The following is a 19259-nucleotide window of genomic DNA, read 5'->3' as shown; positions in this document are numbered from 1 at the left end:
CTTAAGTGGGTAGGGTTGAAGGAGTTAGGTTAGGGTCTGAGTCACATTCTTGCCAAGTGAATTTTGTTATCTGTAAACCACTTCTGAGTTTTTATCTTCATCTTCTACCTTTGTAGACAACCTTTCAGGGTTGTATAAAGTTAGGGAGCCTTTAATGGCGAGGCGCTGCCATTCTAGTGGTGCCTTTAAAACTTTCTACATGTTAAACAAGTTTAAGAAGAGTGTTAAAAAACAAGGCTAATGATTATAACACTCAAGAGTGTATGTTAATTACACAAGCGTGACAATGTTAATTACATAACACAAATGATTAAGCCATACAATATAAGAAACATAATCTTTTCTTTCGAACACAAATAGCCACCAATTTATAAAATAAAAAGATCACTCGACGAAAAGAACGAAATGACTTTTGATGCATCCGAATATGAGATGCACCTAAATTCTTCTTCGATTCCACATACACACAACACCTTCAGACCGTATAATAGGATCGCAGGGATCACAAACACACAACAGCTGTTAAATAGTTCGTTAGGAATAAGATGCAACCTGCTTTCTCAAACGTGGTTACATGTTTGTCTGCTTAGCATCGGCAGCTCTACAACAGCAACAACTTGTTTTATAGTTTGGTTTGAGCGATGATTCCCTTGGTGGAACCATATAGAGGTTGTGACCTCCTGAAGGCGAAAATGTCATGGATTCTAACAGATTGGGGTGGGCGGTGTTCATTTATAGCCGCATTATATTCAGCAGAATGAAGTCCTCCATATACTTGTACTGTTAGCGTCCTTTTAGAAGGTGCACCGACTTTGATATATTCCGTGAAGAAATTTATTAGTTCTTGTTGTGTTAGATTCTTCAACGCTTCAATCTGTTCACATTAAATCCAGATAATGTTAGAAAATTTTCGAAAATGGAGTTTTCATGGACTAACTACATTAGCAGAAATGAAACTATTTGATTTCACAAGTCACTCGGTACGCATGTGATGCTACTAAAAGACTTCCAAGACATACATAAACAAACATAAAGGGAGAGTTTGGAAGCAGAACTACTTCATCCAAAGGATAGAGGTCAGAAGCAATTTCACAAAACATTTTTGCGGGTTAAGAGGGAAACAAGTACTCTACCGTACATATAAATGAAGGCATTACTGATAGTAAGAATTGAGAGAGTTTAGATAATGGATGAGTTGTGGGAGTGAGGGTAAGGAGGAGACCGAGGATCATGTGGGGGTGGTAAATGTGGGGTGAAAAGCGGGTGGTTCCTATATGATGATGAACAACGAGGACGAGGAGCACCCAGATTTTATATGGACATGTGTTTATATTACGTCTCATATTATAGAATAGGTCATTTACTTTTATACATAATAAAGTAATAAACTAGTCAGAAACTAAACTATAGTATATAAATGATATATTATAGTATGGCAGAAAATAGTTATTTGAGTGTCCGAAAACTAAACTTTATTATGGTCACTCAACTAGGTGTTACATGAGGTAGGGTATCCAAAATATATATAACATATAATTGTGGCTGTGGTGGTGATGGTGATGACATTTTGTGGTCATAATGAATCATCCTGCTTAATGTGCAAGAAACAAATCAATCACTTCAATAGCTCCTCTAAATAGCCTAACAACGAAAGTATAAAACTAACAAAGAATCGTCGCAATTATCATAAATGTATTAATTTACTCTAGCAGTCTAGCACTCTAGCTCTAGCTAAGTGGTAAAGGTGGTGAAAAATATAGTGGTAGCGCACGGTGGCTCACTGGCAGGTGATGGACGGATGATAGTGGTCGTGGTCACAGAGATGGGAAGTTCCTCCAACACTACGTAGTTTCTTGATTACAGTATTAACAGATAAAAGAAAAGAATGCTCTTACCTCTGAATCTATTCGATCGAACTTGAAAGTACCATCAACAATTTCTTGCCAGTAAAATGAAGTTTCTTCCATTAAATTTTTGAACTTCTCAAGCTTCATATCAACCAGCGCATTTACATTGCTCTGTAAAGAATCACAAAAATGTCTGAATTCACATAATTTAGGCAAAGAGTTCACGTCTAATACAATGGCAAATTACAAAATTCATTAACAATAGTTATATTCTTTGCATTTTAAGATGTATGCTTTTCAAACCCCCTTCATGAGAAAGTAAGCTAACAAAATCGCAAAAAACATTTGCGGAAATGTCTACAATATCAACTTAACAAAGCTCCACGTATTAATCACCAACTCCACAATAACCAGTATTAAAAGACATTTGGAGCTCTAGAGCTATACATAGTAAGTTAATGTATTTGAGTTTAATTTCGTTGACCACCATTTTACGTTGTTTGAAAAGCCCCATATTCTGATTGTAAGGGAATTACAATTATCTTATATTGTCTGCAACAACGGTGGGGTTTACTCTTCAAGCCCCCACCCACCCAGCAGTCTCAAGATCGTGTGGTCATGACCCACAGAAATATGGGTGAGCAAGATCACACTTTGAAGGGTCTAAGAGTGTGATACAATTACTTTTCCTAGTTCTCAAAAAAAAAAAAAAAAAAAAAAAAAAAAAATTACTTTTCCTACATGCTAAATATGGGTTTTCCTTGAACAGAACAAACAAAGCAAGATTGTCTTACCTTGAATTCATCCAGTGACATCTCACGAAGTTTATTCTCAAACTCCGTGAGAAATGCTTCTACTCTCAAATAAACGTGACCTGGATCCTGGCAAGATCAACACATACAACTTGTTAGTTAAGTGAAACCTAACAATAGCCCCCTGGAGAAATATTCTAGGTACCTTCGCAGTAGATTGGACGACAAATTGTAAGCCTCGAATCCCATAATCATCCCTACATGTGGAGAAACATGGAAATCTTAAACAAAGATAAAGATGGTATTGCAGAAGGAGAAGTAAAAAAGATAAAACCATTTTTGTATACCTCCGCGAAAGCCAAGTTATGTATCCAAGTTGCTCAACTGTGCGAAGCTGGTGGAAAGCTGGTTGCTTTGCAATGAGAGCGAAGAGCTGAAGTTTCACATTTAACATCAACTCATACTGGTGAACCTAAAATACAACCAAAAGATTAGGCATCATCTACAGTCATTATAAACAAGGGAACTACGAAAAGTACCGTAGAAATCATTGGACAGCGAGAGGACGAGAACTGGAGTTCAAATGCAACAATGGAGTTGTTTCAAACCTTAATTAATGTATCATTAACTTGATATCCAGGATATCTATTAGCCTTAGAACTCTTTCTAGACATGAGGTTAAAGAGCAAGTTATGACTTATGACCTCCTAAGTACATTCCTAACAGCAACTATGAATTTCATAAGAATAGAAACTAATACTAATCTAATAAAGCAATAAATAAACAAATTAAAGTGAAAAATAAACAAGAAAAAGAAACTCTTGAATATTGTGGTTGAGTCCCATAAGAATCCCCACGTACATAATGAATCACATAAATGTAGAATAAGAAATTTAAAATCAGAATCGGGATTTGGGTGCTTGGCTAAAGATAAAGAAACAGGGTATATGTGCAAAAGGAGAACGGGAAGTACAAAAAAAACCAAAGAAACCTCCTTAGATCAGCCCAAAAGGACGCAATCTGGGATAAAAATTGTTGAATATGCTTTAACATATATGCCCTTGAATATAATAGGAATCTATAGAAATTCCACATATAGAGCAAGTCATTGGAGGATACCCAATAAATGGTCAATTAGACAATTTCAGATGGAGTTATATGCGTGCAACATATAGAGATATACATAGAAAAGTGAGTCTTAAGAAGTACCTGAATATAGTGGACTAGGGCAGAATTCTTGTCAGTCTGATTTAAGGCTTCGATAGGATAAAAGTGATTAATCCCCTTTGCAAGATTGACGATTCTGTCTGTCACGTACTCAGAAGGAAAAAGAGGTCTTGATATGGGTTTGAGACCCTTGAAGAAAATATCTTCAACATGCTCGATCAATGACTCTGCTTCCTTAGGCTCAATGTTTCCTATTATTAAATCATCAAGTTATAATAAAAACTAGTAAGGACATGAAAACAGATTTGTAATAACTATTCTATAAAGTGATCCGTAGCATGCTAACCTGCTATGTAACACTCCAAAAAGGCTTTTGAGAGCAGACGAGGTATAAAGTTTGTAAGATCAGCAGCTTCAAGATGAGTTAGAACTTCCAGCTCTTCAGTCCAAGGCCAAGCAAGATCCTCAAGAATTAAGGAGCTGTAGTACATAGCCTGCTGATATGGTTGCTGAAATTTGACATTTTCGTATCCCTTTAGTGCATTTTCCTGATTAACAAATAGAGAAAGGAGAACGTCAACAATGCATAAAAGTCATCTCCATATGTATAGTCATCAAGTTGGCTAAAAAAATCCTATCTTAGTCGAACCCTTTGACTTCTAAGTAGTCAAACCCTACGATTTCTAAGTAGTCAAACCCTAGATTTCTAAGTAGTCAAACTTGTAAAAATAACAAAAACTCCAGCAAAAAGAATCAAATCATATTTCCTATAAGAAGCAAGCTTATTAGACATGGATCATGTTGATTAATGCAAGAACTGGTGGTTCCTGCAAAACATACTTCAATTACTTGATAGGCTGTAGCTAACAAATCTTATTACTTCATGCAAAATGATGACTGGGTATGAGTTATCACAAATTTGTAGAGATTAATAATTAGACAGATAATAGTCGATTGCCTAAAAGGTGTCTATGGTGGTCTCAAGAACATTAGTAGGCTAGTCTAACTGCAAAGATCCGTCACACGAAGTTTACTTTCGAAGACATATAGGAAATAACCGAGCAAGAAGTTTATTGAGTTAGTATAAGTTCTTGAGCAAAATCTGTATAAACAAAGTATATTGAGTTAGTATAAGTTCTGGAGTCAATTTATATAAAGTTTAGGTTGCATCTTTCATATTATTAGAATTACCCTAACTGATTATAGTCTAGGGTAAGTGACGGAACAAGGAATCTAAGTTACAGTAATACTATGATAACAGAAGTTTCGATGCAAGCATGATATGTAATTTACCTTAATCACAGAAAACCTGTCTTCTTTTACTCTGAACTCTCGAATCTCCTCAAATACTTTGTCTACTAAGATCCTCATTTTGTGATTATAACCAGTAACTGTCACCTGACAATGAAAATGAACAGAGTAGTGGATATCAAACTAAAGTGGCTTTCAAACAAAAAGATGTGAAGAATTAGAGCACAAACTATATAGAAGGGTTTAAGGCATCAGTTATGACTGGTACATTTTACATTTATAAGTCGTCGCTTCACAAAAGCATAAGTTCTCTGTTAGGTTCTGGTGGAGATAATTATGGAGGTGGGATGGAGTTGGATTTGAAAAACAAATCAAGTGGGAGACGATCGAGGAGAGTTACTGATTAGTTAGTTCTCATTTTGTCTTTGAACCATTGGTTTATGGAATGAGATGAAGATGCAGATGTCAGATTTATGATAAACATATGTCTTGTATATAAACTTATAACTGTACCCCACATGACACGGTGTTCGATTTCTGTTATTGTGTAGGAAACTCGGCCAGCTCGGATTCCAAAATATCTCGTGCAAGTATTGTGGACATAGAAATAACTACAAACTCCTGGAAATGATGGAAGTTCTATGGAAGTTTAACTAGAAAGTTAGCAAACAATCGAAAAAGCATAAAAAGCAACAAACATGTCTAACAACATTCTCGATGCGTAGGAATGATATAAAGGTATGTTGCTTTGCTATACACTCGTATAAGAATGTAAGAGGTTTGTGATGGCGAAAATCAAAATCAATTCAAGTAGGCAAAGCAATTCCTTTCTGAACAGCGAAATTTTTCAGCAAAATGAACATTGATTTCCAACGAAACGTTACGTTCTCATTGTTTTCTACGATATCGGCCGAAACCAATTATAATGTAAACTGAACAGTTGTTTCCGCTGTGACATCACAAGTGACACAGCAATCCCATGTGTTGAATTTCAATCATGTGTACATTAAAGCTGAAATATTTGGTCACTTCAACCGAAACATTTCAAAATAAGACTATGATAGAGAACTAACTTGCATTTAAGTCAACCCCTAAAATAAATCAAAAAGTATGTGTAGGTATAAGATCGTAACCAAGATTCAGAAATTACAAGAAATTACCCGAAACCCAGTAGCAGTATTGCTTATCCCGTAATACAGACCAGCAATCTGAGCATCGTAAGCTGTAAATTATAGAAGATGAGAAAATAAAGTCCAGCTTAGAGCATCGTGCCTTTTGACATAATCAGGGCATGGTGGGTGAGTAGTAGAGGTAGCATTTCCCTTAAAAGAAATGTTAGGGACCAAATCTGCTAATGTCTGTAAAATAGCTACAGCACAATAATAGTTTATCATCCCTTCCTATTTTGGCTCGTTAAACGAAAGAAAGGGGGGAAATTGCTTCAGTGTTAGAAAGTCTTAGAACTGGGATATATTTTCTTTTAACACATTATTTTATGGGGTTCAATGTGCTCTGCTCCTGCTACCTAGACATCAGTAAACATAATACTTTATTGTGTGACAGAGAATACATGCATGATGCATCATTAAGTATCAATGAGATAGGAATTGTCAGAAGATCGATGGACTGACAAAACAAGAGAAAATAATGCTTCTCAGACAATATTCTTAATTAAACTACCAACAGAAGTAAATAACAATATTCTTTAAACTACCAAATTGATTGTTATAATTCTCTCATGTCTCAAATGAGCAACAAAACTATAATTCACATCTTTATAACGTACATTTTGTTTTTTTAGAATATTATCAATTAGCAAATTAAAAAAGGTCATTTAGCACAAGATGTCCAACCCCCATGTTATGTAGGGGATTTCATTTCTCATTAGGTGGTACTGTAAAGAAACAATCTAGGTTTATATCATTACTAATATATATTACTATTCATTAGTCATTACTATTATTTCAGACCGTCTAGTTAGAATATCCTCATAGCCTGACCAATCTACAAAAAAAAATCAACCAACTCAAACATTTGGTTATAAGTTATAAATCAAAGAAGAAAATTTGAACCTTAGTCACTTAGAAGTTGCATCTGAAGCATCAAAGTGGTAACTACTAATTACTGTTAATTTACTTGGTTACTTACTATTCTCTTATTTCATTTTATGTTTACTTTTATTTAATTTTGATAATACTAATATTTTTAGCTCTTTTAAAGACCAAAAACAAGAAAAATTCATTATTGAAACTACAAATTTTGTGCTCTCACCATATTCGTTCAAGTAATCCATTAACAATCGCGTGAAAATATCGGTAAGAACTCCTGCTTCAGGGGTGTAGCTCGCATGTGGACAGTTGAAATCTATCGTAACGTAAGCCTTAGGACTGGAAAACAATGTATCAGGCTTGAACCATAATCTTGAGTATGGTGACTTCCTTAAGATAGATGGAAACTTAGCCTGAATAATGACCCAGTCAACTCAGTACACGTAATCCAACATTTTTAGGAGAAAGGCAAACACAACAAAATGGTATGTTCTGACAATTATTTTACCTTGTCTGGAACATCCTTAAGAGATAAATCAGATGGGACAAAAATGTTTGGTGACGGTAAATGTAGATTTTCATTAGGAGATGCTTCAGTCCATTGCTGCAAAGATAGAAATATTACTGGATGAAGTTCCAGTATAATTCGAAAGACAAAAGCTGGACCAACTTAGCTCGGAAAATCAAAATAAATGCAAATGTCGCAGAACCATAAATAAGTCAGAAGCAAATATATAAATAATTGTATAATGTAACTGTGTAACATATGGTATACCGTATACCATCTAACATCCAACTACAAACCTGTATAATAGAACTATTAATTTTCTGTAGGGAGTATGCAGTTCCGTACCAAGGCTCAACCATGTCCGTCTGTCCTTCAAATTTCTTTGATTCCCAAAAGATTCTGTCAAGCAGTAAAAGGTTCTTATGTAAAAAATTTGAAGGAAGTTTGAATGAACAATGCACCTTAGAAGTTAATCCTTCAGCTGGAAATACCACAAAGTATTTCTCTTTAGAGGAAGATCGAGATTTATATCAAATCCTAACTTAATAAGTTTGTGTTAGCCCATCACCTTTTGCTCAAAAGTAATTATGAGCAACAGGTTCTTTTGCATTTTGGTTGTAATAATTCAAACCGCTTAGAGGGGCGTGCAGAGTCTAGGCTACAGGTCCAAAGCCAAGCATAGTAAGTGACATGACCTTTGGGGTGGGATCATGCCATCATGGAGGAGCATTTGCAATGATCAAATTTATGTACTCGTTGGGCTTGGGTCAAGGTTGTCTCTGTGGGTGGGAAGATGTGATAGACACACATCGCTTAGAGTAGTGTCAGAGCCTGGGTTATAGGTGCTACTTCAAGCTTGGCAAGTGTTGAAGCCGTTTGGGTGGGTTAGTGGAGCCTTTACCATGAACAAAGCCCTGTACCCGACGGGCTAGAGTCTGGGTGGCAAAAGCGGAAACAATATCAATAATTGTTGGGGCTTGGGTCATTACATAAGTAACAAAGAATTGTATCAGGTATTGAGTCACTAGACTATATCTATACTTGTGTCATTGTGTGTGTCTCGTTTCTCAGTAGTGATTTAGAAGTTACAGAATGTAGACATAAAATGGAGCGAGGATCTTTTAGTAGATTGTATAATTTTTACACCACAGGTTTCTTTTTGTACTTGTGTGCCATTACATTCCAATACTATTTCTAGTTTTCAAAGCTACCACTAGTACCTCTTTTGGTCTTCTTGCTCTGGCCTACGACCAAGAGAATGTATAGTTGGGACTCAGATCTAATTACCGTAAGTGTGTGAGATACCAGGTGCTTTATCGAGTTAAATGATGAGCAAGATTTTAATAGGAAGTCAAGTTAGAGTAGTACACTACAAGCAACTCAGGTTGTACTGCTACATAGATAAAATCAAGCTTTGAGGTACATTACTACCTATCAATAAACCCGTACGGATATGAATTATGAAAACACAGCATGTTCGCCTCTGTTTTGATTTATGTTGAACGATTATACATATCAACTAAAGCATGGATTACATCAACAGGATGTAGTAAGCTCAGGATAAGTGGATAACATCAATGAAACCACCACTAGGCCAATAAAACTGCCACTAACGTACATGATAATTACGAAATTACTTGGGCAGGGCATGCTAGTCTAGGTCAACTTAAACTTACGTCACAAAGATGACAAGGAAAATAGAATTTATATCAAACTAGATATCCAGAGATCCCTTTGTTCACCCCAAAATTTCAGCTACAAGTGAAAGATGGTTGCAGAGATCATCAGCAGTTTATCTTACCTAACATATTCTGGAGTGAGCTCATTGAGTACTGCTTGAATAAGAACTGGGTTGAAGTTCGAAGGCAAGGAAGACCCTACTAGCCAATCTTTTGGGGGATACATCTGATAATACATTTTTCAAAATGTTACCAAACAGAACAATTAGTTAATTTGGTAAGTTTACATGTACTTTTAATACAAACAATCAGGAAAGAAAATTTGCTGGCAAGGCAAGAAGAATAAGCCATGTGAATGTGGAGATAACAAACAAAAACGTTTTCCAAAGAGTCAATGGGTTGATACGAACTTTGCAAATTCACATTGTATTTGTATGCTCAGAGACATAATCAAGAATCAAGATAGAAGGACGTGGAGCATTGTCAAGAAAAAATTACTCTGAAGCCAGAAAGCAAACAAAGGAAATGCTAGATCTTCTAAGCTATGAACCTAAGTTGAACATATTCATCAATTGAAGAATTTAAAAGATCAAGACTTTACCTCCATGCTTGATGCAAGTCCAACCACATAACTGATAGGAGGAACTTTGTCTTGAAAATGGAACCCCGTTTCACTAATAGCCGAAAGCTTGGCAAATAAAATAAATCATTTTAAAAAGTCTTAAAAGCAACAACTAGGGAGGCCGCAACCACAGATATACAATGTTACAAAAAGGCTGACTTGCCAAAATTAAATAACATACAATCTTCATGGAAATCATTAGTATCCAAATCCTGTTACATAAGAGCCATATCGTTTTTCATCAGAAACTGAAACAACAGAGAGTGATGTAAAGAGTAGTTTGTAAGATTCTAGGATATGGTTTCCGTTTGCGAGAGCTATATCGAAAATCAGTACTTGCATAGGAAATCATTTCCTGGAATCGAGATGTGAGACCTTACAGATGCTTTCCTTTGGGTTGGCTATTGTGCAGATAGTTTCTAATTTCTTCCTTAATTGTGTATACTTTCACCTTTAGTGTTTAGAGTCCACTTTATTAGTTTCTATCTACATGTTGCTTTAGTATAACAACTAAAAGTGTTCTTTCTTTTTTTGCTTGTATGCTTAGGTTTTCCTATTATAGTTAAGGAGTAGAAAGTAAAGAGAGAAGCTTTTTGAGAGAAAGCAAAAATATCACTGCAAGAGCCAAAAGGCCGAAGAATGAATTATATGGAGGGCTTGCCAAATGGTATAGGCAGTCGGCAGTCCTAGGAATTATGCTTCAAAATTTATTTCAAATTTATGAATTTTACTTAGTTTAGTAGAGGTTATCAGTTTTGGTAAAATACGCTAGTTGAAGTTCTACAGATTTACCAAAGCATAAATCTGTATAAGCTTATAGTACTTGAAGATCCACTGTTTTAACAAAGTGGAAGACCTCTATAGAAGCTTTAGCATATGGGTTTACATCAATCAGTGTAGAGCATCAATACATGGACCGACATGTTACCTAAAAAGATATATCAGTAGTCATGATTTTAGATCAAAGAACACAAACTAATACAAATATGTTAGTTTCCCACTTTGGAGTGCTAGAAAAGGCAGACGCCTAAAGATACAAAGTCACATACCTCGTCAAATATCCATTCATTAACACCAGATTGTTGTAAGAGATGAATGTATTTGAAAAGTAGTCCAACAATATCTTCCATGTGCTCTGTCATTAGTTTTATAAAAGCAAACCTTAGACTCTAAAACATGATTAAAGAATAAACTGAAAAGGCTTTGTTGTTTACAAAACTAAGGAAATGCTTATAGACGGAGACATTGAGCAGACCAGCTATACAAGATCATAGGTAATATAAATGCGTTGGTGGAAGCTTTAGTGAAGTTTAAACATGATGATATCTCTATTTTTCGACTAGAATCAAAGAAATACTCGACTAACATTAATACTTCATTCATAATGTTCAAAAGTTCTCTATAAAACTCTCCACTAAAACACTATCTTCAAAATGAAAATAAAGTTTACTTAGACATGGTAGGATTTCCTTTCTGATTTCTGAATTGATTACTTCGACCCAATATAGGAAACTCTAATATTTCTAAGAGTATATATAATGTAAATCCGTAGAAACATGCCTTAAACAGGAATAAATAAAATAGGAATCAATTAAAAATGAAAAGATTAAGGGTCCACTGGTTTGGGACTGGGTTCACCGTTCATTTACATTAGGAGTTACTGCATAAAAAACTGAAGGGTAGAGAAGGAACTAACCATGGCCGGCATCAGTAAGAGCAATAACCACTTGAAAGAAAGCAAACTCCTTACTCCAATAATCTTCACCTGCCCACAAACTTGTAGCCCACCCTGCACATTTTAATAAATATATCTTGCTATGAGTACCATATTGAGTAAGGGAAATTAGTAACCTAATAAAAAAAGTAAACTATGTAATGATATGAAAGTGACCTACCCAGTATCATCTATATATTCTCTAGAAAATTCATTATGAAATTTGATGTCCACAAAAAAAATGCTAATTAGAGTATGATGCAGAACTCACCTAACATTTTCAAGATGTAGAACAAAGAGCCTTCTCCTTCATGGCCAATGAGATGACTAAGATACATAGACGGTGCTTCCTTATAATGGCTAATGCTGGGAGTGCTTGGCCATATTATTTTCAATTTGTGACCTTCTTTTATTGGGACAGCTTTTACGAGAACCTGAACAAAAGATTATATTGAAGAGAAAGCCAACAGCACACAACAAATTTATATGTACTTGATAAGTTTCTACTTTCTTTCCAAAGATAAAGGACATCCAAATTCGGAGCAATTTAGAAGAAGCGTGTTCAAAATAGCAACAGCTGCATCGACTCTTCTTCTGTACTAGAATAGTACACTAACATCCATAACTACCTGAAGATGTTCATCTGAGCACGGCAGACCCGGATAAATGAAAGGACTTATATGATTATCCCGTATTTGCTGGAATTTGTCCTCCACCAGGCTTTGAAGTTCATCAAGACCTCCTGTTATCCATAACCAATGAGCCTCGAAAAAAATGATATTTGTGGAAATCATAACGAAACGATTCAAAAGGATAGTGGAAAGGAAGGACCTACTTTTCCCATATATAACCAAATGCATGAGATTAGCAGAATAGTGTTTGTCGTAGAATTTGACGAGTTCATTTCTTGTATCCAGCCCTTTTTGTTTTGGACGAACCTCCAAAGTATCCCAATTTCCTAAAATTGTAACATGTATTTTGGTGTACAATAATATGAAGATTATTCTAAAAATACAGCAAAATGCCATGGATCTACGTGTTAAGAAGACAAACGTCAAGCATTCATAACCAACCTGTTGGGAGTAAAAATTGAAAATAATTGCTACACAAAATTGTGCGCCTTAACAAGGGTCTCATTCTTTTAATAGTTTACTCTGTAGGTGAGATGATATCGAGATAATACCAATTCAACTTCGACTCTTAGCACTAAGAAGTTAGAATTTCGAAGGAAGCATGACAACAATGAATGTGTAAGAAAAGCTTTCAGAAGGTGCACAGTGAGGAGAAGATTTTTATGATATCTAATCTCTAAGTTAGATATCTAGATTCTAGCAGAATGTGAAATGTTTCCACCAATGAATGCTAATGCATGCATGTTCGGCCAGGTTGTCAAGGGTGAAAAGCAGGTTGAACTAGAGAAGTTTAAATTAGTAGTTCATGGCGAGGTTCTGCAGGTGGGAACCCACATTCTATGGTCATGCTACAAAATTGAGTTTAATATACAATACACTTATCTGAAAGACCATACACCTAAGTTTAGTATAGTTGTTCAAGAAGGCATTATATTGTAGCTTCGGAGCCTCAAGATACAAAATAGAGCCTTTTAAGCAATTGTGTCACATTTAATTACCTGTACTAAACTTATGATATGGGTGTTCCTCGACAGATAGATGCTTCTGAAGCTGAAAACAGTGACCAACTTTATAAGAAACACTAACAGAGAATGTTTGAAGTGACATTAGCACTATAACAAATAAATAAATAAAGCAATTGATAACAAAAGGCAAAACAGAAAAAGGGTAAAAGATTAACTATAGTCTTGTGCAGTGAGCAACAAAGCGTGATTATTCTTTAGTCATGACTCATGACCACTATGGAAGCTTTACCTGTGATAACAAGTGTTTTTGTATAACAGATATATCCTAGTATTTTAAGTGTAATCTCATTCAAGCATTCATTAGAATTAAGAATCGCACCCATTTAAGCAGTGAAGATTTAATGTACTTGAACATCCAATAGCTATAAAAGCATGTAGCTTAGTTTTATAACATATTTCACTTGGCCATTAACACAAACAAGTGCTTTGTTGAGAATAAATAGTCTAATCAGAAATGGAGCCCATAGACTCCAACTCCTATTGCCAGATATTGAGTAAAACTCAAGATACTTGAAAGCGAATCTGAACCTCTTAGGTTTGAAATAATCAAAATTACATTAACTTATACCTGGGCCATTCTCCAACCATCTGACAATAGATTATTTTGATTCTCTGGAGAAAAGGAAAATAGGAAAAAATGGTAGTCTCTAATATGCAGAAATTCATGGTGGTATTTACAAATTCACATACAGGAAACTTACCAGAATCAACCGCTTTTATTTCCCTCGTAGTAGCATCAGGAGACATCAAGGGTTTAATGAAGAACTGAGAAAACCTGAATCACACAAACCCCTATAAAGGCCTGATAAGAGTCAAAGAAATGCAAGATAGCAAATATTTTACAGGATTATTAAGTCAAGTACCTATCCAAAGCTTCTTCAAAAGAGTCAGTATTAACATCAAAATAATAGTTTGTTTGCTCAGAACCAGTAAATGCATTCGTAGAGCCTCCACGCTGAGAATCAGAGAAAGATCACACTAACAAAGATTAGGTCATGTAGATGATCTGTCTTGTAAAAGCATTATGAACCTGAAATGCGATGCGAAGCAGAAATAATTTCTTCTCACACATATTTCTGTTCATTAAACCTACTTTAGCATGACAGCGTCACTTGTAATGTTTACTCAGAATGTTCACATCAGTACATATATCACGATACACAGTATTTTCATAAACAGTGCATCAAATGTTTTCTATTCATTATTTAAGCTTTATAACCTGTTTGAACTCTGAACTGCAGTGCACAGAAGTTCCATAACCAAATAACTACCAGAAAATATTCGAAACTAATACAGAAAGCTCCGCAGATTCCTACTTGAAATAACAGAATACTTGGGCATCGTGAGAGGACTTTACAGAGAACCCATCATTAGAGAACAAACCAGTGACAGAACTTATCCCACAACGCCTGTGGTGTCAGTATATCTCCCAAAAGCATCTGATATACCGACTCAGAGTTTCGCATCTAAGGGAATACATACCTCTGAAATATATTTGGAGTAGCTGTCCTCCACGGGATATTTTTCACTTGCATAAAACAGCATATGCTCTGCAAAATAATAAGAGTGTACATGGGTAAGGCAAAATTGGTATTAACACCTCCGATAAAATTCTTATCCACTCGAGGAAATTGTTTTTTCTTTTTTAAACTTCAAATTAATATTGATAAAAAGAATGTACAGAGAAGTCTGTGTTACATCATCATTTCGTCCCACTTAAAAACAAAACCGAAATATGTTTTATCTTTTGCCCAATTGATCTTCCTCCTTCAATAGAATAACAGTGCGAGAATATCCTCTATTTCCAGAACACTGTGAGGATTTGAATCCTTAAAGATTTTGCAGTGTTTATCCTTCTAGATCGCCCACATGATTGCTATTGGAACAAGGGTCCATAGCTCCCTTTTTTTCTTCCTAACTCTGAGGTGTTTCCATTGGGAAATTGTTTGTACTATAGATTTAGGGGAACAACATTTAATTGTAAAGAAGTACCATAGAATTCTTGCCCTGTCACAATGTAGCAATAGATGCTCAGCTGTCTCTTCCTATCTCTTACACCTTACACATCTATTTGGCATAGGCACCCCCACGACCTTTAAGCATGTCCACTGTTGGAGCCTTATTCTTTGTAGCTGACCAGACGATAAAACTTCTCCTTGAGGGGATCTGTGAGGTCCATACAAGCCTTTGGGCTTCAATATAGGCATTCTGGTCTATCACCACCATTCTTGTGTAGCAGTGTTTGACTGAAAGATCTTTCTTCTCTCCTGATCTCCGAACTTTTCTTTCGTCTTCTCCCTCCTTAGGTTGGCAGTTTTTATTTGTTTCCAGAAGCTGTGTCAAGATTGGGATTTCCCAACCATTTAGGTTCCTTCTCAAATGGATGTCCCAGGTCCCATGGATCCAATTGAACAGTTGATGTACCATTGCTTCCTCCACAGTAAATAAATGAAAGATGGTTTGAATCTATCTTTCAACATATGGTATAGCACCAATATTTTGCCAGAAATTAATTGTCTTTCCATTTCCGAGGCTCCATCTTGTGATTGTGTTGAAGGCTTGCAGCTTCTCAATCTACACTGAATTCCTTTCCAGACCCCGCATGCGTAGGGTGATTTAGTAATCTTATGCTCCCATCCACCCTTTTCGTCTCCATACTTTTCAGCTATTATGTTTCTCCAAAGCATAGTTTTTCTGTCGCAAATCTCCAAATCCATTTGGATACCAAGCATCATTCATTTCCCTCAGATTCTTGACCCCCAAGCCTCCTGCCTTAATCTCGTGACAGCTCAGATTCCATGCGACTCAGTGAACTCTTTTTATCATCCCATAGGAAGCACACATCTTTTTATGAATCTACTTTAGGATGAAGATAGGGATAGCATACAATGAAAGGTAGTGTCGAGATAGTGTTGATAAAATTGCCTCGATCAGTGTTAGCTTACCCCCGTGAGAGAGTGTTTTAGCCTTCTAGGCCGACAGCTTACTGTTAATTTTCTCTAGCACTGGATCCCATAACGACTTGCATATATACCCTTTGTCCCAAAGGAATCCCCAGGTAGGTGGTTGGAAGAAATTCCATCTTGCACCCCAAATTACTTATATCTGGGTTTGTTTTTTTATTTAGAGTAGTTTACCTTTAGCCCCGATGCCGACTCAAACCATATCAGAGTGTCTTTTAGTTTCCTGAATTGTCTAATATCATCATCTACGAAAAAGAGGGTCTCATCAACAAACTGGAGGTGATCCACTAGGTTTCCATGGTGATGTTCTTTAGCTTTGAAGCCTAGTATCCATTCCTTCTTTCTGCCTTTCTCAAGCAGTGAGTTAGGGTTTCTGCCACCATTAAATATAAGGGTGGGGATAAGGTATCCTTGTCTGATTCCCCTTGAGCTCTGAAGGGTCTGGTAGGGATTCCATTAACCAATATTGAGAAGGAAGCTGAAGATAATCAGCCATAAACACATGATCTCCAACCAAATCTCATTCTTTCCATGTTTGATACAAGAAGTCCCAACTGACTCTATCATAAGTTTCTCAAGGTCTACTTTTACCACCATTAGCATTTCAAAAATTTAAGGCTTTTGCGCTCCCCATCTTAAAGCTCTTAATTATGTTTTCTAATAAGCACTAACCCAATGGCTACGCCCATCCTGATCTAAACAGAATGAGAGGTTTGAACAAGATCTCCTACGATAAGGAGGGAGGTGCAGAATCATTATACTACAAGCCCAAATGCCTCCTAAATAGTGTTAAGTTTGTGGTCATCCAACTCAAAACCAATTGGAAATGAGTGGAGATGACATAGACAATATATTCATGGTTACTAGAGTACGCACCCATTCCCAATGTGCGACTATTCTCACAAATAGATGTTGGTCATAACATCCCAAATAATGATTTCAATACTATGAAAGGTCAAAGGCATGACTCGATTTGTGTCCTGTTTTTGTTTTCTCATTTGTAGATAGCTATCTAAATATTTACATATAAGATCTTATGTAAAAGTATCAAAGTTCTCTAGTATATACAAAATTGTTTGAATAGCTTATCTGCCACTGATAAAACCTAATTAGACTCTCGTTCAATTCAAACCAGTGGAAAACTTCATCCATGACTCAATAACCAAAATTGAAGAATTTAAGTGATTTAAATTACCAAAGTTTAAAGTACTTATTTGTTAAGCCAAGTCCTTACCTAGAAAGTGAGCTAGTCCTTCAAGACCTATTGGATCGCTAAAAGAACCTACATCAACAGCCATTGATGCAGCAGCCTGAACCAATCAAAGACAAATTCAGCTCAGATTCAACTATTCCAACAATCAAAACCAAGTTCAGTTCTAAAATAGTTAAGCAAAAACGTAAGAAGAAGAAGAAATTAAGAACACATCTAAGTGAATAAGGAGTTCATCTGAACTGAAATGAATTAAGAGTGAAATTAGCTTAACCTTGTCTGTTTCAGGATCGCTAACAAGAAGAACTTCAAGAGAGTTACTGAGAACTATTCTTCTGTACTCTCTCTTATCATTTCTAGGTTTTATTATCTCTGCTTCTGTAACTTCGACTACCATTGTTGTTTTCTTTCTTTCTTTCTCCTTTTTTTCTTTCTGGTTGTTTTCTCTCTCTTTAAGTCGACCAAAGACGACGACCTTTTATAACACCCGAAGAAGAAAGAGACTATCAACAGAAAAAAAGAAAAAGAAGAAAGGGACTGGGAGTCAACGTCAATAAGTGGTGGATAGTAATTCGTTCGCACTTTGGTGGTCTGGTTGAATATTTAGAGGCACGTACTTTTTGCTCTTTTGGGTCGTGGGCTTCCATATTATCGTCTAGGACATCGGCCTTCCATCGCCACCAACTTCGACCACTGCCAATTCGGACCGCTACTCATCTCTCACTTTTCTCTCTGTGTCCCTCTCCTCTTTGACAGAAGCCCCATACCAGATATGATGCTTGGTCTGGGGGAATCTCCAAAGTTAGATCGGTTTCGGTGAAGGCTCTACTTCGTCGGAATTGAGAGAAAACAAAGGAGAGGATGATACAGAGAGAGAAAGAGGGAAAAAGGAAAGCGAGAGAGGGAGAAGTGGAAGGTACTGGTGCTAGTGATCGAAAGTTGTAGTAGTGTTGGTTATCGGAAATGGTGGTAGTAGTAAGAAGCGGCGATGTTGGTGGTCAAAGGTAAAATAAAAGATGAAGATTAAAGAGTAAAAGACAAACAAAGCAATTTTTTTACTCAAGACAAAGTTGTTTCGTGTCAAATCTAATTACTAAAAGTATTTATTCTTTAGAACCTTTTTTAGATGTTCAAAAATTGGGACGTTTTCTTTTTAAGAAGTAGTCACCATCCACAATTGCAATTGCATAGTTTTTTTTGTTTTCTTTTTTGAAAATCAACTACGATATACGTTAGACGTTACAGGGGATTGATACTGCAATAGCTTAACTTAAGCGTGAGCACAATAATTTTTACATATGATTTTAAATTGTAGAGGTCTTTGAAAAAGTTTGTGGAAGTACATAAGTCTTAATATATGGGGGAAAGAACTCTTATATATTGGGTTATTTCCCTAATGGCCCCCAACTTTGTGACCAGCTTCCCGACTGGCCCCCTATTTTACGAGAAATACCCATATGGCCCCCTTCCGTTATAACACCGTCACTCTTTCTCCTCCATCATGTTTTCTCTTTCTGCCAAGTCACGCCACATCATCTGTTACGCCACCTCATCACCTTCTCCGGCAGAGGTCGCCGGTCGGCCAAATTTCCGGCCGGCGACCTTCAAACTTCTTTTTTTCTCTCTCTTCTCTCTCTCTAAAAAAAACTTTTTTTTAGATTCTCTCCTCTCTCTCTCTAAACTCCGGCGAAGGGGGTTTCCCTTCGCCGGAGTAGGTCGAAGTCGACCTTGAACAGATATGTTCAAGGTCATTTCGTGACCTTGAACGGCTCTGTTCAAGGTCTGTTCGAGACCTTGAACGGATCTGTTCAAGGTCGACTTCGACCTACTCTGGCGAAGGG

The 19259-nt window shown here is 36.3% G+C and overlaps 1 protein-coding gene across 1 annotated transcript; it reads right to left on the bottom strand.

Moving 5' to 3' along the window:
• Window positions 1-224: 224 nt before the first annotated feature.
• LOC147545573 (insulin-degrading enzyme-like 1, peroxisomal) lies at window positions 225-17984 on the bottom strand. The gene is made up of 26 exons (XM_086636093.1): window positions 17693-17984; window positions 17443-17518; window positions 14728-14795; window positions 14109-14200; window positions 13947-14020; window positions 13814-13857; window positions 13219-13270; window positions 12424-12546; window positions 12218-12330; window positions 11860-12022; window positions 11571-11663; window positions 10924-11009; window positions 9854-9940; window positions 9375-9478; window positions 7870-7972; window positions 7574-7669; window positions 7289-7478; window positions 6178-6239; window positions 5060-5164; window positions 4113-4314; window positions 3809-4017; window positions 2947-3071; window positions 2805-2856; window positions 2642-2728; window positions 1896-2018; window positions 225-874 (listed from the first exon to the last, which is right to left on the bottom strand). The coding sequence occupies exons 1-26, from the start codon at window positions 17813-17815 to the stop codon at window positions 623-625; spliced, it is 2904 nt and encodes a 967-aa protein (XP_086492219.1). The 5' UTR covers window positions 17816-17984; the 3' UTR covers window positions 225-622.
• Window positions 17985-19259: the final 1275 nt, after the last annotated feature.

This window comes from Eschscholzia californica, unplaced genomic scaffold, assembly GCF_041429995.1.
Source record: "Eschscholzia californica isolate CP2 unplaced genomic scaffold, dmEscCali1.0.p SCAF_4, whole genome shotgun sequence".
NCBI lineage: Eukaryota > Viridiplantae > Streptophyta > Magnoliopsida > Ranunculales > Papaveraceae > Eschscholzia > Eschscholzia californica.
The sequence above is the reverse complement of the archived record's forward strand: the minus strand, read 5'-3'. Positions and strand labels throughout refer to the sequence as shown.

Coding starts and splice junctions, on each gene's coding strand:
- LOC147545573 (XM_086636093.1), bottom strand. CDS start 17,815: ATGGTAGTCGAAGTTACAGAAGCAGAGATAATAAAACCTAGAAATGAT. Junction 12,331..12,423: donor TTTGGTTATATATGGGAAAA/GTAGGTCCTTCC, acceptor TATGGATAACAG/GAGGTCTTGATGAACTTCAA. Junction 9,941..10,923: donor ATGAATGGATATTTGACGAG/GTATGTGACTTT, acceptor TTATTTGCCAAG/CTTTCGGCTATTAGTGAAAC.